The sequence below is a fragment of the Condylostylus longicornis genome, unplaced genomic scaffold (genome assembly GCF_029603195.1).
Source record: "Condylostylus longicornis isolate FDR11 unplaced genomic scaffold, ASM2960319v2 ptg000135l, whole genome shotgun sequence".
Lineage (NCBI taxonomy): Eukaryota > Metazoa > Arthropoda > Insecta > Diptera > Dolichopodidae > Condylostylus > Condylostylus longicornis.
Window position 1 is genome coordinate 2,752,470 of NW_026578103.1, and position 26,595 is coordinate 2,779,064.

The 26,595-nt window shown below is 24.2% G+C and overlaps 1 protein-coding gene across 1 annotated transcript; it reads left to right on the forward strand.

Moving 5' to 3' along the window:
- Positions 1 to 619: 619 nt before the first annotated feature.
- On the forward strand, positions 620 to 24,872 carry LOC129615384 (serine/threonine-protein kinase grp). Its single transcript, XM_055530553.1, has 6 exons — positions 620 to 1,101; positions 12,695 to 12,918; positions 19,304 to 19,481; positions 19,627 to 19,769; positions 22,310 to 22,519; positions 23,940 to 24,872. Exons 1-6 carry the CDS (start codon positions 821 to 823, stop codon positions 24,599 to 24,601), a joined length of 1,698 nt encoding a protein of 565 aa, XP_055386528.1. The 5' UTR covers positions 620 to 820; the 3' UTR covers positions 24,602 to 24,872.
- Positions 24,873 to 26,595: the final 1,723 nt, after the last annotated feature.

Genomic DNA, 26,595 nt, shown 5'->3' on the forward strand with positions numbered 1-26,595 from the left:
CTTGAAAAGTGAATAAATAATAACTTCACTAAAATCAACAACAACAAGAAGAATAAATTCTACAATCAATTTAAAATTAAAATAGAAAAAAAAAGAACACTTAAAGAGAAAAATTGTCGTTGGCGATTTTCCACAAAGCTCTTCCAAATTAAATTTGTTTTTTTCTTGATTTTAAGATTTTTATTACGTGAATATCTATAAAAAAGGATAAAACTTGTCTAAAACTACATTTTGAGATAAAAATTCATTACTATACACATATTTAAATACGTAGAGGTATTCTTCTATTTATAGATATTTGCAATTGTATCATACACAACAACAACAAAATAATAATAGAAAACTTACACAGTTTGTTATAATTAAATACGGCAGGCACAGAAATTTAAAAAAAAAAAAAAAACAAGAAAAAGTTTAATGAATATCCAATCATATACATATACACATTTATACAAATGTAAAATAAAAATATTTTTGTATTTCGAAATTCTATATCGCGACTTTGCCACATGTATGTATTTCTGGAATTGGACCTAAAAAACGAGAAGAAAAATAAAAAAACGGAGAATTCGATATAAAATAAGAAAAGAAAAAAGGAATACTTAAGCCAACTACAAATATACAAACTACAAAGACATTACAATTTATAAAAATATAAAATATTTCATACTTATATTTATGTTTAATAAATTATATACATACGTACATGAGAAATTATTAAAACAAAAAAAAATTGAACAGAAAGAAGTTGTAAAAAGGAAAATTGGAATAATTTTGTTTTTATTATAATATATAAATAAAGGATAGAATCAACAACAAAATGATGATGAACAACAGCAGTATAATGTCTTCAATACAAAATGGCAGAAATAACAACAGCAGTAGTAGTAGCAACTGTAATGGCAACAGCAACATTAATAACATGAACAACAACGGCAATGCAATTGTTGTAAATAGCAATAACCTTGCTAATAATATTACCGGCAACAGCAGCAACAATAACAACAGCAATAATAATAATAATAATGGTAGTAGCAACAATCGTGAATTTGTAGAGGGATGGACGCTTGCGCAAACTCTCGGTGAAGGTGCCTACGGCGAGTAAGTTTTTATTTCTTATCAATTCGTTTGTTTTTTTTTCTATTAATCTTTTTGTCCTTTTTTTTTTTTGTTTTACCTTCCCTTCATTTTTTATGTTCCTTCATTTTTATACTTTTTTCCCTTTTTCCACTTTAATTTTTTCTTATATTTTCGTTTCAATTTTTTAGTAAAAAGATACTATTACTTGAAGGAAATGATAATATATGTATATTTACATTGAAATATATATAATATAGAACAATAAGTATGTGCTCATAAAAGAATAAATATAAATAATAAATTGAATACATACATATGTGTATAAAAATACCTTTGTTTATGATAATATACTAAGATTTTCTTGTTAGAAATTTTAATCTTACATTCACATATAAAATTATAAATACAAACCTGGACAAAGAAGAAAATAAAATTTTTTATATATATTTGTAACATTTTTACTTAAGATAATTAAATAAAACTAAGGAAAATTGATTCAGAATCATTGTTAATTATATTTGCTCAAATTTTTGTAAATAAGTAAGTTTCAAAATTTCATAAAAAGCTTTATTAATATTAACTTATTTTTATTAACACTTTATCAATAATAACACTTGTCATTTACATGCATAATAGCACTATTTAATTACTTAGGGTAATTTTAATTTTTCATTTAAAATACCATTTTACGGTTACAATTGCACTTTGTTGAAAATTGGCCAGTCACATTTAAAAATCTCAATTTTATAAATATACCTGAAATGAATGAATATATATTATATTTATTTAGTGAAAAATAGTATTGCAGAATAACTTAGAATTACTATTATTTTAAATTGAAACTTTGGTAAACAATTTTTAAAATATAAATATTAAATTTTAAAGAACTTAAGGCTTTTACTTTTGGCCACGTTTGTACCTTTTAAAATCCATACATATATATATATATATATGTGTAAATATATACATATATAAATATATACATATATAAATGTATATATATATACATATATACATATATATACATATATACATATATGTAAATGTATGTTAGAAAATTATACGAACAGAAAAATTCTATTTATCGTAGATTATGTTTAGCTTCTTAATTTTCTTTATTATTCTTCCATTGTTGCATTTGTTTCTTGTAATTTCTCCTATTCATTACGTTATTATTACTACGATTTTGTCTCGAAATATCCTTATTAGTATCTATTTGGTCCTATATTGCAAATTGGTTGATAATTTTAAATTGCAGAGCGTTTTTATAAACAAGTAAACGTTTAATATTTTTATAATATTTACTTTAAATCATATTTATTTTATAATATTTACTAGGAATTAAGCTAAGATTTTACAATTTATTGCGTACGATAGTAGTTTAAACCTAGTAACATTTGCGAATTACAAGATATCTGTGTATAATACAGTACAATTTATATTAAAATCAGAAAGTTCATAATTATTATTGCGTTAAACAAATGTAGTTATGGATAGTTTTTAATAAGTGCAAATGAAAATCTGTAGTTAACAATTATTCATTTTAACATGTTGCTTATATATACACAAAGATATATTTGTTAAAAAAAAGCTAGCGGCTTAATTAATTTTGTATTTTAAACGACCAATAATTGCAAATTCATTTATAAGAAATTAATTCGTAATTTATTTTTCGTAGCATACCTATTTTGAGCTAGGATTTACTTTAACAAAACTAAAATGTTTTCTACTTAGACTAGGAAACAATTACTTGCCAATGTGACAAACATGTAAAATTTTAATTTGAACTTAACTATTTGATTACTTAAAGTAATTTTAATAAAATTGAATAGATTTAAAATACCTAATGTTTCAGTTTTGAATTAAATTGTGTTTAATTCCTTGTCAATCAAATTTTAATGTTTTATATATATTATTCATATTCCGTATGTAATACGTGTTTTCCTCGCCACTGTATACAAATTACATCTTATTCAAAAAATCCAACAGCTTGACCCATATTAATGTTATTTAAGTTAATTGTATAATAACACATACATAGTTTATATTTTATTTTCTACTTCTAAAGAATTAAAATCAGTGAACCTTTGATTTCTTATTCGATTTGTTTGCAATTTTAAACATTTTAATCACGTTTTGTGAAGAATTATAATGAACATTAAGTATAGATGAATATTGAATATTAAATAAAAATAATATTATTATACATATGTATGTATTTAAGTGTCAAACCACAAAAGGAATCATTAAAATCGCAATATTTAAAGTAAAAACATTCACAATTATAACTTATTTTGATAAGAACAACGCCTTCTCCCATGTCAGGATCGCGTTCTATTTAATTTGCAATAAGCTCTTTATTTAAATACATTTTGCATTTTGTTATAAGTACGTATTAAACTTTTTTAAATAGTTTTTCACAATTACGATATAATTAATACAGGCGTATAGCCGCATATTCTGTGAATAAATGATTGATAATTTAAATATACAAAATATATAAGTCGTCGCCAGGAATTTATTTCCTTTATTTTTTCTTAATGGTGTTTAATTCAATTAGTGGTTAGGAATTCAATTGCAGATTACATTGCTATATAAATTGATATTTTTTGGCAAAAACTTTTTTATATCAAATTCAGTTTTGTCCATAAAATTTATTAACAGATTATTAAAGTAAACAAAGATAAATCATACATTTTAATTATTAAATGATATAATTGTTATTAAGTTGCAAATTGAAGTTCCTTTTCTGAATATTAGCGGAAAACAATTGATATTGGGATACTTCAGTTTTTTTGAGCCATATATTCCAATAGTACCAATATAATGGTAAATAGTTTGAGAAAAAAAAACAATGAATAATAAATTACTTATGAAAAATAAATTATTTTTTCGAAAAATTTCGATTAGTATTTGAAAATTTTTTCGAGTAAATTAAAGTAAAATCAGACATATCAAATTTATAATTTGAAAATGTGCATCAACATATTATTATGCATTGTGTTGCTATGAATTTAGGACTCACATAAAATTTCTATGTAAATTTTATTTAAGTAAATAAACATAGTAATTCGGTATAAACTGAAATACCGCATTACGTAACGTATTCGTATTATTTTATTTTTTTTAAATAAGAACGAAAAATAAAGTTGATAACTTTAAAAATTTAAATTTAAATTTTTTTTTCTAATTTTTATTTTCACTTTTATAAATCACAAATCAGAAATGAATCATAAAAATTAAATTAATTTAATAAATCTTAAAACTAATTTTTGTTTGTCAATTAAATTTATTGATTTTTTTTTGTCTGCAGTATTTGATTATAATAAAAATTACTTTTGTATTTAAAAAGAAAATTTGTATTTTGTTTGACAAAATAGTGTAAATCTGTAAGCTATTGTAATATACAATTAGGCTTAGCTGAAAGAATAATCAAAGTTACAATACTTTGTAATTAAGTCCTAATTAGAGGAGTACAAAAATCCAGGATTGCAATCAAGGAATTGTACGATTTTGATCGAAAGCTTTTTTCTTAAATGTAAAAAAAATTGTGCATAATTGAAACATTTAAAGTAATACAACATTGTTTTGAGAACGATGATTACAAATTGTTCTTAATCCGTGACCGAGTTTTTTTGAAGACCAGTGTTTGTATATACGAGTAAAATATTTTATTATTTGAAATATTTTTTTAGCTATAATTACAAAATGTATAAAAATTATGACTTTCACATTAACCATATGTAACATGTACCTACACATATATATATAAATAGACATACATTTTGTCTTATATTTTCATCTTTAATATTCAATTACTTTCTATATATTATGAACATAATACATATATTTATTAAATTATAATTTAACCCCAAACGGTTTTTTTTCCTCATGAAAAAAAAATTTCTTTTTGTTTCAACTCTAATATCTGCAAAAAGTTTATATTGATAAAATTATATAGAAAATAATATACACTTACGAATATAAAATGAAAAATAGTTCCCCGTTTTACCTAATTTTCATTCTATATTTAAATTTTATATGTCAAAACTTTTTCAAAAACACAACAAAAAAGAACTGAAAAAATTCTTTTTTAACTGCAATTTAATTCCAAACAAATAAAAATAACTGAAAATGATGGAAAGAAAGAAATAACTTTAGAAGTTTTTATTACTCTTCTGTTCCACTGTGCTCTAATGTTCTCTAATTTTATAATATTTTTGTCTTCATTTTAGCTTGGAATGACACAAAAAAAGAGGAAAATAGTCCTTTTCATCTCAAATGTGCAATATTTTTATTTGTTGCTGTTGTTTTTTTTAGTTATATTTTTTTTGTAACATTATGAATATTAAATAATCTATAAAAAGGTAAAATTATATTTATATATATTTTTGTACATAAATTGTTTTTTTTTTATACAAAATTTCAATTCTCTAATTTTCATATAATGTTTATATTTTATTTCATTGTATTACCATATACCGTTAAATATGGAAATATACATACTGTGTTTATCCACGTACATTACGTACACATTATTTACTTACATCCCCTATTCATATACATACTTGTATGTACTTACACTTATATACGTACATATATATTATGAGAATATATTCTGTACCACTATAAAATATTCTAATCTAAGAAAAGAGAAAAACGAAAATTTTTCATACAACTTTTTTATAAATAAAATTGAAAAGGAAAGGAAAAAAAAATATATATATTACATATATACACGCAATAAAATTATTGTGTTTGTTAGTAGACAGAGAAAAAAAAAATTTTCATTCCCTTCTTCTCTCTTTCCTTTTTCCATGTTTTAATTTTCTTAATTTTTATCTTTGTGTGCAACGAAGATCTTTTCTTTTAAAAAGATTTTCCACTCCGTTTTTCATTTATTTTTCCTGTTTTAAAACAAATATACATACATATACGTAGAAACTTAATAATATTATGTGTATACATATATAGCATTAATTAAAAATTTATGAAAAAGTATATATATAAGTATACGTATGGATGTAAAGCAATGAGAATTTAATATACCCTATCCGCGTTTTTGCATAAGTATGTATACACATGTATATATATTTATTTGCATACATTTGAATAATATATTAAAAAAAAGAACAAGTGAAAATTTCGTTCATTTTCATTGTACGTGTTTTCGTATGTGCAGTTGCTTGTGTTTATTGTAATGTTTATAGTTGAATCTCATTCAAAAAAGAGAATACTGAAAGAAGGGAAAAAGGATAAAAAAAAAGGAAATATTCTTTGTTGAATTTTTTTTACTCATTTCCACCTTACGGTTTATAAAATATTTAAAATGAAATTACCTTTTTGTTATATTTTTGATTCATTTTCTTTGCGCGATTCGAAATTCAAAATTTTTTATTTCATTTTTGGGACAACCATTTGAAAATATTTTTAATATTGATAAAAAATGCTGTTGGATAAAAATTTAAAATCCTTGAAATTAATTTTTCAATAAATTTTACGAATTTTTTATCATATTTAAATTTTAATAGCGCAATTATGTAAAAATTTAGCGCGATCCAGAAACTGATTTTTGATTTTTCGATTTAGATAATATTATAGATGTGTTAGACTATATACAGATAATATTATTTTTGTGAAAGAGTTATACAATATCGTAAAATATCCACATTTATTTCAAAGTTCAAATTCTTAAAAATCAGTTTAGTTCAAATTGAAATACAACGTGGCACAAATCAACAGAAATCTCGCTTAAAATTGTTGGCGTGCTCGTCTCCGGCATGAAAGTTACATTATTGTATGTAACAATGTAAAATATAATGAATTTTAACTGTTTAAAAAATATTGATTTAGTTTTATAAAGGTAAAATTTAATGTGTTGTAAACTAATATTTTATGAAGTAGAAAATCAAAAATTTAAAAACGTAGAAATTTTAATTTTTATATTTGGTATATACCCCCCCATCAAATCAAGTATCTTCTGATATTTTGGAAACCATAACCCCAATTCGAAAAAAATATCCCCGACCCTGTAAAAGAAACTTAAAAAGCAACAAAAAATAAAAAAAGTAGCAAAAAATTAGCACAGTTATTGTGGATTCTACTTTTTATTATATTTACGGTCTTCGAAGAGATTTGCTTAAATTTACCACAGTTTTCAGTGTATTGTTCATTGACTTGTATGATCAATCACATTCTGTGATCGATCTTTGTTTGATCTTAATTAAAATATTAGAAACCATTGAAACATAAATAATAAAAAGCACGTATTTTTGATCAAAAACGTTAAAACAAATTGTTTGATATGAATATATCAATAAAATTTGTATGATTGATCAATGGCTGAAAACATGATCAGATCTGGAACCCTAGTATTAAGTTGTTTTTTTTTTGTGATTTGTTTTCATTTGTCATGAACTCGAAAAAAAAGGGACAATGAATTGAAATTAAAATTGCATGAATTGAAATTAAAAAACTCGTTTCTAAAATATTTTTCAATTTTTACATTCGTTTATAGACTTGGATAATCACATGTATATATCATTTGTTAATTTCCAAAAACTAATTTTTTTAACAATTCAATAACTTTCGTCGAAATTTATTTTTAGCTTGAGTGACACCAGTACTTGTGTATAAACTAAACGAACCAAATTTTCAATTTTTTTTTGATTCATATTATAAATTGAATACAATTTTATGAACGCATGTTTTATAGTTTTAAAAAGATATGTTAAGCATAATACACAATAAAATTATCATCTTTTTTGCATGTTAAAAAAATCTGTATCATATATTTATATGGTAAAAGGAAAGAAATGACATCCTTTTGAATTTAGTTTGGTTAAAAAGAAATTTTTGAAACTGCTTTTGTTTTAAATTTAAAATATGTATGAAATAATTTCATACTCTCAATAGTTCAAAATTTAGCTTTTATTGCAAAGAATTAACAGATCTTCGTTCAAAATACAACGCCCGATAAAGATTAAAATATGAAAGCATGAATATTCGTAATTTGAATCACAATTTATTCAACATATTCAACATCACATGGATTAAAGAGGAAACTTTTAATTTCATAGTTTATACTATCACTACAAGAAAAAAAAACTAAAATTTTGGAATTAATTTTTTTTTATTTTTTCATTTTAATTTCTTTATGTTCACATAGTTCATTGAGCGTCTTAAAATTTTGTTGTTAGAAAAATATTGTTCTATATGATCTAAAATTATCAGAAATTTTTTGAATTTATAATATTTCTTTCTTAAACTAGAAGAATAACAGAAACTTTTTTATAAATTGTTAATGATTATATATCTGTATAAAAGTATTGTACAACAAAATTTTTAATACTAATTAATATAATATGAACTTGAATTGTAAAACTTTTAAGTTTATTTAGAGTAACTTTGCATTTTTATACCCGTACCAACGTATGTTCGAAGGGTATACTAAATTTGCCTTACCGTTTGTAACGCTAAGAAATAATGGTCTGAAATATAGACTCAGATATGAGTCGATATAGCTTTGTCTGTCCGTCCGTCCGTCCGTCCCAGCAATAACTCAAAAACTAAGTTCACCAATTTTCACAAATGATTTATTGTAGTAAGTGCCAGAAATCTATTTTGATTAATTGGACATGATCGGGGTTCTGGTTCGGGTAGCAGCCATACAACTTCAAAATTTATTTAACTATATCTCAGAAAATATAAAACCTGTTATATTAAAATTTCAAACAAACGAATATATTAATGGGGCCAATATGTTTGTTAAAATCGTTGAAATTGCTTGGCTCTTTCTGGTAGCAGGCATACAACTCCAAAAGTTATTTGGCATTATCTCAGAAATTATTGGAGTTATAATATAAATCTCGTGAAAACAAGTGCATTATTAGGGTTGTTATGTGTGATAAAAATCATTGAAATTTCTTGACTCATTGTGGTAGCAACCATACACCTTCAATAATAGTTTGGTCATATCTTAGAAAATCTTGAAAACACAGTACTGAAATTTTACATAAATTAATATGGTAGTACGGCAACTTAAAGTCATAGTTTGTCGACACTGCATGACACTGCATGTGACAGTGCATGACACATTTATTCGCACAAAGGATAACAAATTCGTACGGGTATGACAGAGTTGACAGGATCAACTCTATTTTTTCTCGTTTTAACTGGCTTTCTTTTCAAAAAGCAAAAAGTGTATAATCAGTATATAGAATATTATATAGAATTTGAAACTGATTTGCTAATAACATATCTTAATAGTGATTAATAAATTATTTCAATTTTGTTGAACTTTTTTTTATGCAGATGTAAGTAATATAAAAGCATTATATTAAAAATTACGAAATTTACTTTGTATAAATGAACATTTTTAATTTATATGTTCAAAACTAGAATCTACATTTTTACTATTACTTTTTTTTCATATTGTTTGAAATCGTTTTAAAATTTAACAACCAAAAATTACGAATTCACACAAGTTCAAAAATTTTGTTTTATACATTTTTCTTATACGTACCTCTTTCTCTCTTTCGAAATTCAATTTTTAAAATTATTTTTAAATGCCAAATTATAGTATTTTACTTATTGGTAACTCTGTTCTTATATTTTATATTGTTTTCATTTTATATGTTGTTATTTTGAACATATACCGCATAAAATACAATACAGTAATTTCCAAAAATAATTTCCTAATAATTTTGCCGGCAAAATAATTTTTATGTAATTTAAAGAGATTCAGAAAGGACTAATTTTTGTGTTTTCATTTTTATTGTTGACAGGATCAACTCTATTTTTTCTCGTTTTAACTGGCTTTCTTTTCAAAAAGCAAAAAGTGTATAATCAGTATATAGAATATTATATAGAATTTGAAACTGATTTGCTAATAACATATCTTAATAGTGATTAATAAATTATTTCAATTTTGTTGAACTTTTTTTTATGCAGATGTAAGTAATATAAAAGCATTATATTAAAAATTACGAAATTTACTTTGTATAAATGAACATTTTTAATTTATATGTTCAAAACTAGAATCTACATTTTTACTATTACTTTTTTTTCATATTGTTTGAAATCGTTTTAAAATTTAACAACCAAAAATTACGAATTCACACAAGTTCAAAAATTTTGTTTTATACATTTTTCTTATACGTACCTCTTTCTCTCTTTCGAAATTCAATTTTTAAAATTATTTTTAAATGCCAAATTATAGTATTTTACTTATTGGTAACTCTGTTCTTATATTTTATATTGTTTTCATTTTATATGTTGTTATTTTGAACATATACCGCATAAAATACAATACAGTAATTTCCAAAAATAATTTCCTAATAATTTTGCCGGCAAAATAATTTTTATGTAATTTAAAGAGATTCAGAAAGGACTAATTTTTGTGTTTTCATTTTTATTGTTATTTTTTTTTATTACAAATAAATTTTAATAACAAAATTTCAAGCATGCGCAATTAAAAAAATTTTCAAGAAAATAAAAAAAAGAAAAGAAAAATCTTATTGGTAAAAAAAATGGAAAAGTGGAATTTTCATATTTTTCTCTCTGTTATTTCTCAAATATTTACCTATACACATAGTACATACATGCAAGATTAAATAAATTTCATATGCACATATGCATATAATTTTATACAAAGATATATTAATCAGTGTTAGTAAGTGAAAGGTTATTACAAATCAGTTATTTGTTTTTCTTTTTCTTTAAATAAAAACTATATTATACTAATTTATAACAGGGGCTCCAAAAACGCGCATAAACTTCTTAGATTATGAAATTTGATTTTTAGAATTAAAAAAATTTGTTTAATTTTGTACTTACTCTCATTATCCCTAGTAACTAAAAAAAAAATAATTCTGAAAACTCGTTTTAGGATTTTTTCTTCCATCTTTACTCCTTGTGACAGCATAGGAATTCTGCTTTGGGCCATATTTTTTATTTCTGCTCACATGTAGATAACTTTTTTGATTATAGTTGTACGGTATCTATTTTTTGGGCACCCAAAACCTATTTTCCAATCCTTGAAGGTTCCACTCTAGTACCTGTATGGCAATTGTTTTTTGTGGACGCCTCAAAGTGTGCCCAATCCAACCAAATTTCATTCATCTTATTGTTAAAGCCACCAATATTTTTTCTTGTTTAATTAGGCCCCAAGAGTTGGCGTTGCTTTTATATTTTTCAGATAGCACCTAAAAACTTGTTTACAAAGACCTGCAGTTTATTTGTTATCTTTTTGTACCATCAAGGTCTGAATGACAAGAGCGCGTTAGTACTTCAGGACTGATTTCTCATTTATTAAATATTTAACATTCTTTAATGTGTAATACGTTTTTTGAAGTATTTCATTTTTAATTACAATATACTAAAATAATTAACAATGCACAATAGTTAATTAAATATTAATCGTTAATATAAAGGTTCCATAAATATTTGTTTATTATTTTAAAAACTGAAGTCGTTACGGAAATAATATCTTAAACAATTTACCTAATCACATATGGATCTTTGTCATGTTAAGGTTAAAACAGTTACTACACCTTTCCTTGCAATGACGAACTGAATTTTAAATTTAAAGAGTACTGTTTAAAACAATTTTTTTAACTCTATATACATATGTACATATGCTTAAATCATCCACTAATACTATCACTGCAGTGTTTTTGTTTATACCTGTGGAGAGAATAAGCAGTTCAATTGGGGTGGAAATGTATCCAAATTAAAAGCAAAAAAACAAAAAAAATTACTAATTTTAGCATCAACAAAAAATAAGAGTGGAAAATATCAGAAAATAAAAATGAAAGAATATTAATAACACAAAAAATACTATAATAGTTAGTATAGAAATTCGAAATTATAATCGTCGCCGATGAATTTCTCTCAAACACAAAAAAATTATTTTCTTGTTTAAATGCTTTTTCATGACTTTACCTATTAGAAAAGAACTCAAAGAAGAAGTGCAAACTTAGAAGTTAAAATGTAAAAACAATTGTTGAGGAAAAAGAAAATTAACAATTTTGAATAGAAGTTTTGAGTACAGCAGCCGTTGCGCATCCTTGTTGCGCTTTTTCTTGAAAAAAGGAAAAACATTTTTTTTGTTTTTTTTTTTTTTATTCTAGTGCATTGATTGTTATTTTCTTCCTTCTCTTTGTATCTTTTCTTAAATTTTTGTTATTTTTTTTTAAATATTTTTTTTAGTATACGGCCAATATTGGCAGCACAATTATTCAAAAATTCTCAATTTCATTGTTCATATGTATGTTTTTGTGTGTATATTGATGTGTGCTAATAAAATAATATGCTACTGTTTTTTTCTATATCACGCTTTTGTTTTGTTATTTTTTTTTATAAATTGAAAATAAGCTAAATGGAATAAATTTAAAAAAAAAAAATTTTTAAATATTTTTCTTTACCACTATTTTTTTTTTGTTTTTATATCTGGGTTTCTGATTTTTTTTAAAAGTTTAATATTTCCTTCTTGTCATTTTGATATCCAAATTAATTATGAAAGTTATATAACGCATTCATTAAATATTATAATATTTATTTTATTATATTATATAACGCCAAATTAGTTTTTTAATTATTGTATTTTTTTTAGAGTTAAATTGCTAATTAACCGACAAACTGGTGAAGCAGTTGCTATGAAAATGGTTGATTTAAAAAAACATCCGGATGCTGTGCTATCCGTACGTAAAGAAGTTTGTATTCAAAAAATTTTACAAGATCAACATGTGTTAAGATACTTCGGAAAAAGATCACAAGGCGATATTGAATATATATTTTTAGAATATGCCGCTGGTGGTGAATTATTTGATCGAATTGGTAAGTCAAAATGAAGGGGGAAACAAAATTAAATTTTTGATTAACGGATTTTTTTAAATTTCATAACATCATTTATAGCAATTCTGCATATAATGGCATAAAATCATTATTTATTTGATTTTCAACCACTTGTAATTAAACCGCTAAAATTGAAAATCAAAAGAGATTTTGCAAAGTGTTCAATCTTTTATTTGTTCATAAGAGTTCATTCTTTTACACAATTACATAATCAGTCATTTTCATTATTTATTATTTAACGTATTTAGCTTTTGTATCATTATTATTTTTCTTTTTTTTTTAAATGCATAGATTGGTAATAGATAAAGAACTTTTTGAATGCAAGCTCAAGTAAACTCACAAATTATCAAAGATAAACAAAATTTTGATTATTATAATGAAAACATACAATAATCGTTAAGTATATTTCGATTTTAATTAGTTTTAATTAGTTTGCAACAAAAATTAAATATTTTTTGTTATCCTACAAATTAAAATTCTTTAAATCAATCTCAACGATCATATAAATACATACATACATAAGGCATATGGAAAAATTTATTTTTTTAATAATTGACAAAAATTTTAAAAGAAAAAACAAGAAATCCAAAATAAAGTTATTTCACAGCCGAAAAAAAAATCAAACTACACATTCCCTATAAATATGCTAAAAAAAATTATGAAAAACTAAAAATAAAAATTTAAATTGAACAGAAAAAAAGACACGAAATGAATAAAGAAAAAACTCATGTATTTTTTTTTCTTTTCGTTTTGATGATTTTCGAATTTGTTCGTTTTTTTTCTTTCTTTCTTGGTCCTTAAAAAACGAGAAAGAGCGAAAACACAAAATTAAAAGTACATAAAATGTTATAATAAGCTTTTAACTAAAATTATACATAACCAAAACGAAAAAAAAGACTTAGTGAACCATGACATTTAATTTATCAACTTTTATATCCTGTTTTTAATATATGTATGTAATCCATGTTCTTCTTTCTTCCTCTTTTTACTTTTTTCTCTTTTTTCTTCTTTTTAGTTGTTTTGTATAGATATATGTACATACATACATATATTAATATATTTGTATGTTGTTATATGTTATGTATTCATGCCACACTTATGCCACATTGGTTTGAGTATTAACCATTAACATATAACATAACATAGAGTAAAAAATTTCTTTGTTTTTCTTTGTTTGATTTAAACTTTTTGGTCCACACAAGGAAGAAAACAAAAAGCAAAGAATGAAAAAAAAATTAATTTTTTTTCCTTTTTTGTAATTGTAATTCATCAACATTATAATCATTAGTATTATCAACATCAGTATTGTCAATCATTATCAGTATCATCCTCACTATAATCATTCATGATTATGAATCCTTACCATTTTATTTATTTATATATTATTATTATAATTTTTGTTTTTATTTATTTATTTTTACGACTTATATACTACTCCTGTTTTTTTATTATTATTATTATTATAATTTTTTGTTTCGTTTTCTGTTGAACATGTTTTTAGTTTTTATTATTTATGTAAAATAATAAGTAACGCGCGATTTTCCAAAAGACAAATAAATATTATATAACTTTTCTATTTAGATTAAATTAAAAAGAGAAAAACGTCATCATGAAAAATAAGGAAAGTGTGTTTTGGAAGAAACAGGAGGGTAGAACGACTGAGAATGAAAGAAAGAAAATGTGTATGTATTTTTTTTTTGTAAGGGGGAGTTGATCAAAATTAAGGAAGGATTCTCTTTGTTACCGTTTTAAATTCTGTGTAGAATTATGTTTGAGAAAACATTGAAATAACAAAATAAACGTGTTTATGGTTCTCTTTGTGCTACTGTAAATCTCAAACAAAGAAAAATTTATATGTATGTGTGAATATATGTACGTAATATAAGCTGTATATTTAAAAATATTCACGAATATCAAATATAGGTACATTTTATATTGTATATTTATATTATTATTTATACGACATACATTTATATGTTTAGTTAATCAGTTTATATATGTTCACAAATATTAATAATCGAAAATGATGCAATATATCATCTTTGTTTCATTCTTTTGTTCTACATAACGTTCCTTTATATTATATGTCATTGCGTATGGATGTATAAAATATCGTTATGTAAAAATATAAACATAAAACTTATCATTCCAATCATTTTTATCAATATAATATAAACTAACAAAAAGAACATGATAAAGATAATATAAGGATGAAAAAAGAAAATAAAATATAAGCATGACTGCTAACATCAACCAACCACTTAACAAAGTGAAGTGATTTAAGTATTAAGTTAACTATCAAAGAGGATACAAGTAGTGTATAATTGTTGTGTGTTATTCTTTTATAAAATAATATATTTATATTATGCACTTTTTTCAATTAAACTGATTTTAAAAACGATTGTCGTTTCGTTGTTTTCGTTTACTCATTTTATTGTCCTTAAATCTAATAAAAGAAAAATTAAAAATTATTATTGAATAGTGCTTTTTTTCGTTTGTTTAGATAAATTTAATAAAACAAGCGTTTATAGTTTAAGCGGGAAATATAAATGTTTTTGTTTTTTTTTAATAAAAATTTAGTGGGTTTTATATTCTAAGAAAATATTGCGTTTATTTATACTGAAAAATATAATATTATGAAGAATCTAATAAAAATATGAAAAGAATTTATGACACTAGTTTTGCTATAATAACGTTGCTTGAATCGATTTTTCTTGATCTCTTGATTTTGCTTACAAGGTTGTAGTATATTCAGTTTATACGAATTATAACCCTGAGAAACAAAGAACCATAAAAAACATCATAATTAAGAACATCGTAATGTCTTTTGTGTAAACCCCACAAATACCTTACTTAATTTCGCTTTAGTTACTTCTTGTTTATTATAGAAATGTTTTATATTATTTAAAACATTTCTATAATAAACAAGAAAATCTTATTACAATTGTTGGATAGTAAAAAAATACATATATTTATATATTTTAAGTGTTAGTATTTTGTAAACAGTTAATTAATTTTAAAAATTTCAATAATATTTTCGAAGTAATTGAAATTACAAAGCAATAACATTAATTCATATACAAAATATTTTCGTAAGGTGAATAAAATATTGATCATAATTTGCATTCTTATCATATACATATTACTTCCCGAAATTATTTTGATTTTTTTTTAAACGTTCTACTTGCACGTCCTTATTGCACAGTAAATGTTTCTTATGGAATAACGTATGTTATGCAGTTTTCAAAATAATATACAGTTAGTAGAAAAAGTCTGCGTACACTGAGCGTTCCTATATATTTAGCGTTAAAAAAACATAAATTACATTGTTTAAAAATTTCATGTGGTTTATGGAGCATAAACGACACCGAATATCTTACAAACTAAAGAAAACAGGAAAAAACGGTTTGTATCACGTAAAAGAGCACTCGTCAAAATCTATTAAACCAAGCTTAAGTCAAAATTTTCAAAAATGGCTTATGGAGCAAATTAGAACTCATATTATTCGTTTTTTTGGGTCAATATAATGTGTGTGTGTACAAAAATTCATATATATTTGTTTTTATTAATATTGTATAAAGTGTTATATAACTTCACATTATAATCTTCATTACACTATGATTCCTTGAAATCTTAAATTTTATTTTAAGATAGAAAACTTTTTCATAATTTATGCCTAAATATAAGTTGTCGAAATATCTGTTTGATAGTTGTAAAGAAAGAAAAAAAGTTCACTGACACATTTTCTCCATTTTGATTATCCCTTTCTTTCTCCATACTATTGCATGATTCTACCTTGTTTGTAGAAGTTTTTCTTCTTCGATTATTGCAAAATCGATATGAAAATGTATGACATGAAATATAAAAAAAGTCATAAAAACAAAATTTGTCCTTTATGGTTTTTCATTTTATTCTAGGTTAGGATAGAAAGAGAAAGGATCTCTGAATCTAAGATTTTATAAGTTCAATTGCTGCATTTTTGAACAAAAAAACGAAAAATAAATAGAGAGAAGTCAAAAATATAAAACGAAAAGAAAAAAGAATGTCGACATTAAACGGTGAAGAAAATCCTTTGAAATAGTTTTTAAATTTAGCTATAAATGTTTTTTTTCTGCAACCAAGTACAAAGTAAATTGTTGCCTTAATACATGCGATTAATTTTTTTTTAGACAAAAGCAAATTTTTTAAATTCTAAGTCAAGTAATGTGAAATGGCACAAAATTGCTTCTTGTGCGTTACTATCTAAATTCATTAAATTGTAAAATAAAAGTTTCACAAAATTTTAATTATAAAAACCATAAAAAATAAAAACTGACATAGAAATAAGATGTTCAGCAATCTGGTGCATCATGGAAGTAAATAAAGCGTTAAAGATGAATATATGTATTAAGGAATTACATGTTGGAACTTAAATAATCGCTGAATAAGTCTGTAGAATGACATATAGATGGCGATACAAATACCGATACCGTATGGTTTTTAGAAAGTAAAAATGTATCCAATTTCGAGAAAAAAATGTATCCAATTTCGAGAAAAAAATGTTTCCAAAATGTATCCAGCCTCCTAAAGTAGAATTATTATACTAAATCGTCTTATTTTATACCAATAAACTCATAAATAATATTAATTTGCTTTATTCAACAATGTGAGTTTCGTTATTTATAGTAAATTTTTTTAGAAATCACACGCAATTTCTATTACATTTTAAAATTTAAGGTCAGAAAATATATGTTGTTTATCTGTTGAACTATGCGGTAAAAACGGGCAAATTTTATTTAGTCAGCAAATAATATTTTTTGGAAGATAAAGCAATTTCACGATTTAATATTAGTAACCTTAAAAATTTTGTAACATTTATTTAGTGTTCGAGAAAGAAATGTATCCATATTTCAGCAAAATTTTTGAAATGTAGCCAATTTCGTCATTTTAGCAGATTTGAGTATCTTTGTATCCAAGCTAAATTTTAAAGCAAAAATGTATCCAAATGGATACAATTATATCCAAGTGGGAACGTTGTGAACGATTGAATCAACTTTTGTGAATTGAAAAAAAATGAAAAAATCAGAATTTCGTGTATTTCTCATTAAGCATTGTTTTTTTATGATAAAAAACACGGTGCAGACCTTCATAAGTATTATTCGGACTCCGTTCCCTCGAGGCGAATGGTTGAAAAGTGGTTTGCTGACTTTAAACGTGATCGTACAAATACCGATGATGCTGAACGCTCCGGTCGGCAGTTACTAAAAAAGCATCAAAAAAATCCATAAAATCGTCTTATTCGACCGCAAATTAAAATTGAAAGAGATTGCCGACACTGAAAAGATATGAAAGGGCAGAGTACTTACTATATTACACGAACATTTGGGTATGAGAAAGTTCTGTTCGAAATGGGTGCCGCGTTTGCTAACACCGGACTAAAAACAACAACGAATTGATGATTCTGGCCCTATTCTGGCTTGCCTGGCCCTATTTCACCGTGTTAAAAAGAATTTTTTGAGTCGCTACGTCACAATGGGTGAAACATGGTCAAATCGACAGTCGGCTGAGTGGACACCAGCGGATGAAAGCCGCCCAAATCCATGGAATATTGTTCATTGATTATCTTGAGAATGGTAAAACGATCAACAGCGAATATTACATGGAATTATTGGAACAATTGAACAGCATATTTTGAAGGAAAAGATAAATAGTGTATCGCCTGAAGCATATTTTGAGCGAAAAGAATGACTATATCGCCTTAAAAAGAGACTATGTTGATGAATAAAATCAAATTATATTAAAATGTTATTGTTTTATTAGCCATCCTACGGACTTATTGAGCGATGCGTTAAGTTGGAAATTGTGTTCGTAAAACGAGCAATTGAAGTACACAACTCAAATAATTAATGACACAAACCATAAACTTCTTATTGCATTTTGGCTTGATAAATTTAATGAAACAAATTTGTGTTACTTTTTGTTTCCTTTTTTTTCAACTAATTGTCTTTTAGTTTAATTTCTCCATAGCTTCATAGTATCGTTTAGTTTTTTTTGCCAGTCCCTATTGTATTTCTGATACAAATTTAAAAATTTCTCCATTTTTTATATTATTATTGATTACACATGATTTTTGTTTCTTTATTGATGGATACTTTAATATTTAATGATTTGTATGTATGTGAACAAATTTTTTTTTTTTGCAATTTTTATAATGCATCCGTCGGGAGAACGAAAAATTTCACTATAAAATCTTAATTTTAGCTTTTAAAGGATGAATTTATTTTTCTTTGTTTCACCTTATAAAATTATTAAAAAATCGTTACGAAACCAACATTTAAACATGTATGCATTAAATTTTTCATTCACTTTTTTGTTTTTTTAATTCTAGAGCCAGATATTGGTATGCCGCAACATGAAGCTCAACGTTATTTTAATCAGTTATTATCTGGAGTTAAATACTTACATTCACGTGGTGTGGCACATCGAGACTTAAAACCAGAAAATTTACTGTTAGATGAGCATGATAACATTAAAATATCAGATTTTGGCATGGCAACCATGTTTAGGTATGATGGTATAAGCTTTGTTTATAGTAGAAAATGCGATTACATAATATATTACAAATTATTTATTAAAAAATTATATTTTTATGTTATTGATGTCTACATACATATACATATATGTATTTAAATTTTTTATAAAAAAATTTAGAATGAAAGGTAAAGAAAGATTATTGGACAAACGATGCGGGACACTTCCATATGTAGCACCAGAAGTATTATGCAAACCTTATCATGCACAACCAGCTGATTTATGGTCGTGTGGTGTCATACTTGTTACAATGTTAGCAGGTGGTAAGTAAAATAAATTATATATGAAATATAATATAATAAAAATTTCTATATACTATTAGTTTTGTTTATTTTTAATTAATAATACTTTGTACTTTCTTGCGCGTGTAAAAGTTTTATTATGTAGTTATGATTGCTTATATATGTAATACACCTTTAAACTTAGTTGAAAAATAGATTTATATAAATATTTTAACAGCTAACATTTGCCTAAAACAAAATTCCTAATATATGATTATTTTACATTTTTTGGCATGCTAAACTTTATTCTATTAATTATGTTATAAAGAGCATTCTGGCCAAAAACAAAGTTAAATTTTTATTGTTGTTTCCTTTTTAATTTTAAAAAAACTTATATAAAATCTTAAATTTTATAATATTTATACGCAATAGAAACAAAGCATCAATTTTGTGTATGAAGTGCCACCAAATTGCATACGCAGCTTCCAATTTTGTCTAAGAATAGGCTTAGAGGAAATTGAATACATAAATGAACTCGTTTCTCTACTTTTCAAATTAAATATGTTGCAACTCAAAAACCATATATGTATATTTTTGTAGTCAAAATACTCAAGTTTATTTATTAAAATTAGACTCGAGTTTATTTTGTTAAACAAATATTTCGTTTAATTTTGTTCTTGTTTGAATCACCGAAACTGAAATGATTTGGTTTTCATAAATTTGAGTTTCCTTTTTTTGAAAGAAGAACGCGTTTGCGTCCTAATTTAATGTAATTTTTTTTAATTGTTTTTTTTTTATATTCGATAAGGACATCGGACTAAAACAGACGCATCCATATTTAGTTTAATTATCCATTTTTCGAAATAAAATAGAAATTGCATGTTACATCAATCTTCATTTTACTTTCTTGATTTTCTATTCTCGTTTTATATATTTTTGCTATTCATATTTTATTTATATATTTATTACTTTTTAGATATAAAAAAAGCAATTAGAATATGTAAGTTTCGTGCAATGCAAAAAATTTTATGTAAATATGTATATAAAAATCAATTGTTATGTGTCATGTGTTATGTTTTTTTTACTTTGAATAAAAAATTTAATAGGAAATCCCAGAAAAAAGAAATTGTTAAAGTTATATTAAATAAGTATATGTGTATGTAAATAAAATAATGTTGGGTCAAACCAATGGTTTGTAATATGATACTTTTCCCTTCAACAATTGAAAATACTGCTTTTAAAAACAAACTAGCGATGTACTACATTTACATTACTTTCATTCATATACGAATATATTTCAAAAATTTCATACCTTTAGGATGATCAATGTATTCAATCTATCTTTTTGTATTCAATCAATTTTAAGATTTAATAGCGTGAGTTAAGGAAAATAATTATATATTTTAATGGCGTAGAGTTTACCGTTAGTTTTCTGCGTTTATAGAAATTTGAAAAAGCAATATAAGGTGCCAAAAATCCAAATCTTACAAATTTCTAGTGGCGATAATTTAAAGAGTTCATTTCGTTAGAAGAAAAAAATTTTTCTTCTAACGAAATGAACTATTTATAAGTTTCTAACAGCTGTTTAAATATCAGACTCCCACAACGTACGGTGTAGAAGAAAAATGGTATCAAAAATTTAGAAAAAATTTTGATACCGTTTGGATTAATTTAGACTTCATATAACGGTAAATTGTTAAACGGCCATTTTGTTTTTTTAAAGTTCAGGTATGATACGCCGCGGTAGAAAAAGCCAGTCAATATTTGCGTTTGCTTATGGTTTCACTTCAGTAAAATACTTATGGTTTCACTGCAGTAAATGGTTGAAAAATGGCACTTTTAGAATTTCAGGGGGTTATAACTTTTTAAGGGAGGGGTGAGATAGGAAAAAATTTTCTGTTTCTAATAAAGATTTATGTACATATAAAATTTCAGCTTTCTATCTTCAAGGGTGTAGAAGTTTTGTATACAAGTCCACGGGCGAACGGACGGACAGAGTGAAAATATTAAGCACTTTTTTCAAAAATTTTTTTTGGAAAAGTGCTTAAAAATACGAAATTTTCATTATTTTTCCTTGTACATTTTATACATACATACATATATAAAAAATATATCTACATTTTTTGTTTTGTCTTCATTTTTCTTTTCTTTTTGTTTGTTTAATTAATTTAATTTTTTGTTCCAAGTTTTTTCATCACATTTTTGCAGGTTCTTTGGTATTCTAGCTGTAGATTTTATATTTGAATCCATCTAAAGCTTTAATACCAAAGCTCCCGCTTAAATTGCTTGCTGCACATATTTTTTTTTACTTATTTAATTTTTATTACAGATTTCATAAAACATTTTTATTTCATCTTTTTTAATTTATTCTATTTTCTTCTTTATTTTTGTTTTTGTTTTATGTTTATTCCATAATTAATATTGTTGAAATATTTTGAAAACAAAAAAAAAATTAAAAAAATGTATGTAAATATAAATAAATTCTATACAATAAGTTTTTAGTACATAAAACAAGAGAATTTAATTAAAAAACAGTATTTTAATAAAAATTAAAACAGAAAAAAAATTATTGTAAATTTCAGAATTACCATGGGATCAGCCGTCAACAAATTGTCAAGAGTTTTTGAATTGGAAGGAAAATGATCGATGGTCTACAGCAACACCATGGAGCAAATTGGATACATTAGCGATTTCGTTACTTAGGAAAGTTTTATCAGTAAATCCACCAAGCCGTTTAAAATTGGATATTATTTTAGAACATAAATGGTGTCAAATTCAATTTACTGATTCAGGTAAATTTTTTTTTATTAATTCTAAATATACCCGTGTTTACTTGTTTCGTCAACATTATTTTTATTTATGTTTGAAGGATTAAAAAAAAGTTACAATAAAAAATATAAAATATTTGAAAAAATTAAGATATTAAAGAGACCTTGATATATTTAATTTATTTATATTTTAAAAACAATTATTGGTATTCAGAATTTTTGGTCAGGTACTAAGTGACTCTCAGTTAATTTTTTTTTATATATTCTGCGAGTAACTTGGTACCTAACTGAAAGTTTTGATAGAACATACGTGATTTAATAATTAAAAAAAAATATTAGCATGTATATTATTTTATTTCTATTGCGTGAAATATAAATCTTTGATCTTATTTTTTTTTTTATTTTTTTAGGTACTTTAATACTCTCAAAAAGAAAAAATTATTATTATTACTCGAAACAGAACAATTGTCATTGCTTTGGCGCTTTAGCTGTATGATAGAATATATAGTTCATAAAGCTAGATTACCAAAGCATTGACGGTATGTTATTTATCAACAAGTGTAAAAAACAATTCTGTCGGACATTTGGGAAAAATAATTTTTGTTTACAAATATAACGAATTTAAACAAAATCCTGAAATCCACCAAATTTTATAAAAAAAATTATTTACAATATATAATATTTTATATATTTACATATTTTATTATACAATATATAACATTTTATATATATAAATAAGGATATTTTATAGATATGTATTATGTTATGTATAAATACAGACAAAATATATATTTCGATGTAGTACATTGATTGAACCTTCACAAATTAATTGGAAGTCGGGAACAATTAAGCGGTCAAGCCATTTTTCTTAACTAGCAAAAAGAACACCATATTTTTATATTTTACGATCACTTTTATTTTTATAAGAAGTTATATACATCTATAAATAGAAAGAAGCTATATAAATAGAATTTAATATTTATATTTTTTTTAATTATTTGAATATTTAATTAACAATTATTTGCATAAGATATTAATACATATGTATTTAGTTATTTAGTATATTTTATTTCTCATTTATTTATTTGTTTTATTTTTGTTTAATTTATTATTTTTAGCTATTTGGACTTTGGTGATTTTTGCTGTATGGTGTTTAGAACTATTTCCATAGAGCTTTATTACCAAAAACCAAATGGTTATATTTTGATTTTCTTCGTTTTTTTTTTGTTTTAGGTTTTTAAATTCTTTTTTTGATTTTACAAAATTTTATATTCTACAAAAATTTCTTTTACAATTTATACAATTTCAAATAATGAAAAAAAATATATCAAAAAAATAAATTTTATTAATATATCATATGACTTATACATATTTAAAATAGTTTTAAATATTATTTTATTTTCTGCGAATATTATCTGATTTTAAATTTTACAAATAATTTCAGATCTTAAATCAATCGATATAACCAGTTATGGTATATCACCAAAAGCCAAACGACAACGTTCAACATTAGATATATCAAATCAATATGATGATTCAATAACTCGAAATTATTGTTCCCAACCAATGCCAATTATTAAATGTGATAATAATGAATTCTTTCAACATGGTGACATACATAGAAATGGTGGACGTACTGTTAATAAAGGAGATGAAAATAATCCAAATTATACAGGATTCTGTTTTTCACAGCCAGCATTATTGGATGATTTAATATTATGCTCTCAAATGAATTCAACACAAACAGCTAGTCAAAATGTATTCCAAAGATTAGTCAGACGTATGACCCGTTTCTTTGTTAAAACTAAATGGGATGAATCTATTAAACATTTGACGGAAGCACTTGATAAATTAGGTTATACATGGAAAATGAGTGACGACTCAATAATAACAATATCTACAATTGACCGAAGAAAATTACGTTTAGTTTTTAAGGCACATATAATTGAAATGGATAATAAAATTTTACTAGACTTTAGGTTATCAAAAGGTTGTGGATTAGAATTCAAACGACGTTTTATAAAAATTAAGCAGACTTTAGAGGAATACGTCCTTAGAGGGCCAATTAGTTGGCCAATTGCTATTGCGACTAACTCTGTGCCTTAGAGTATATATTTTTAAAATGGATGATCATATTAATTATTTTCCTATTTAAATATGTTATAATGTTACTACATTTTCAAGCTAAAAATTGTATTTAATTATTTTGTAAAACTTATTTTAAATTTTGGAAAAAACTGTACAATTATAAGTTTGTTAAACAATGTACATGATAGACAAATTCTCTCGTTCATGATCGTTTCGCTTAGTTCGTTGATTTGAGGTTTATGAAATATAATGTTTAGAAAAAATTTTTTATTAATAAAAGACTTTTCACTAAAAAAAAAGAGTATTTTTATTTCAGTATTATACGTTATTGTAATTATATTCAACAGGGTTTTATAACATTAAGGATTTCAATAATATGAACATTAAATAATTTTTTTAATTAAATAATTTGAATACCGCAATTTGCTGAATTTACTCGAAACAGTAAAACTGGGATAAAAATACATCGAGCAAATTGAATAATACTTAATAATAGACACAAAAAAGTAAGACTGAAAAATGTATTTAAAAAGAAAAAAAACGAATAGGGGTCTTATGACACCAACCACTCTTTACTTTTTGTAATGAATTAATCAAAAAATTTGTAATTTGTGTATTGCATCAAGAGTCAAAATACTAATGAACTATACTTACAACAATTACATAATAAGTAAATATATAAATAAAGTTGCAGTACATATGCAGTACATATTAATGTAGAACTACTTTGCATGTAGTAAAATCCAAATTGCCAAAATTGGGTCTTAACTGAGTTTGGTCGCAGTAAGAACGCAAACATCGTAGTAAAATATGTCAATTACTAAAGTTATTCAAATAATAGCTAATCAATAAATTTTTGAGATATTTGACAACAGAATTCATTCATTTGACATTCATTCCTTTTCAAGGGTGTTTTTGATAATGCTTTCGCACTTCTTATTTCGAACTAAAATAACTTACTGCATTTTTGATAATTCAATTCTAACTTAGTACTAAATATGTCCCACATATATAAGACTGCATGTTAAGATATTTAAGATTTTTTGCGCCACAATTCTGTTTTGATTTAACTGCTGCATGACCTATTTTGTACTTAAAAAATACTTTACCATTTTTTTTACAATGCAGTTGTTTTTAAAGTTTGCTTTGGTATTAACACTGCAATTAAACTGTAGTAAAACTTTTTCACTGTATTTATGATGCCACGTTATTTTTTATGACAGCTTAACAGAAAATTTTTACGTTAAAAGAAAAATAAAAATATGATTCGTAAAATAAAAAAAGAAAGCTTTTAATCCGAAAGGCACTTTAATTTTCCTTATTGCTTAAGCACTTCTTTAAAGTCTATTTAATGATTCATATGTAAGTTGTCCTAGTAGCCTCGCGAGCGCACGTACAAATTTTGTTATATTCTTGGTATAAATCAGTGATTCCCAAAGTGGTCTATATAGACGCCCAGGGATCTATGAAGACTTGCTAGGGCCCTACGAAGGTAGAATAAATTGGGAATGAAAAGTAAATATGTGATAATATTGACTGAAAAAGCAAGTGATATGTATAAGATTGAATTTATTTTTTGTTTTGTTTCGTTCATGTAAGAATTACTTTACTTTTATTTTAATTCAATAATTAAATTATTTAAATTTAATAACTAAATTAATTAAATTTAATAAAAAAATATGAATTTAATAAATAAAAAATTATTTATATATGCAATTAACTATTAAAAAATATGAATAATAAGTTTTTTTATTTAACTTTCTCACATCATAGGTGTATTTTGCGACTGTTAGAAATTTAAATGCATCAAAAAAATTGAAAACCACGACAAGGGGTCTATGAGAGAAAAAGTTTGGGACCCTCTGCGATAAATAAAGAAGGGTGCACAAAAACTGTCTAGAAGAACAACAATTGTGTTATCATACTATTTCACATTTTTGTATAAAAGGCTTACACTTTTGGTGGTCTATAGTTGGTTTGCAGAACACCAATTTTCATATATGTACATATGT

What these genes read in the sequence shown, in the direction of transcription:
- LOC129615384 (XM_055530553.1), top strand. Translation starts at nt 821, where the DNA reads ATGATGATGAACAACAGCAGTATAATGTCTTCAATACAAAATGGCAGA. An exon ending in GGTGAAGGTGCCTACGGCGA is followed by an intron (nt 1,102 to 12,694) that starts GTAAGTTTTTAT and finishes TATTTTTTTTAG; the next exon opens with AGTTAAATTGCTAATTAACC. An exon ending in TGAATTATTTGATCGAATTG is followed by an intron (nt 12,919 to 19,303) that starts GTAAGTCAAAAT and finishes TTTTAATTCTAG; the next exon opens with AGCCAGATATTGGTATGCCG.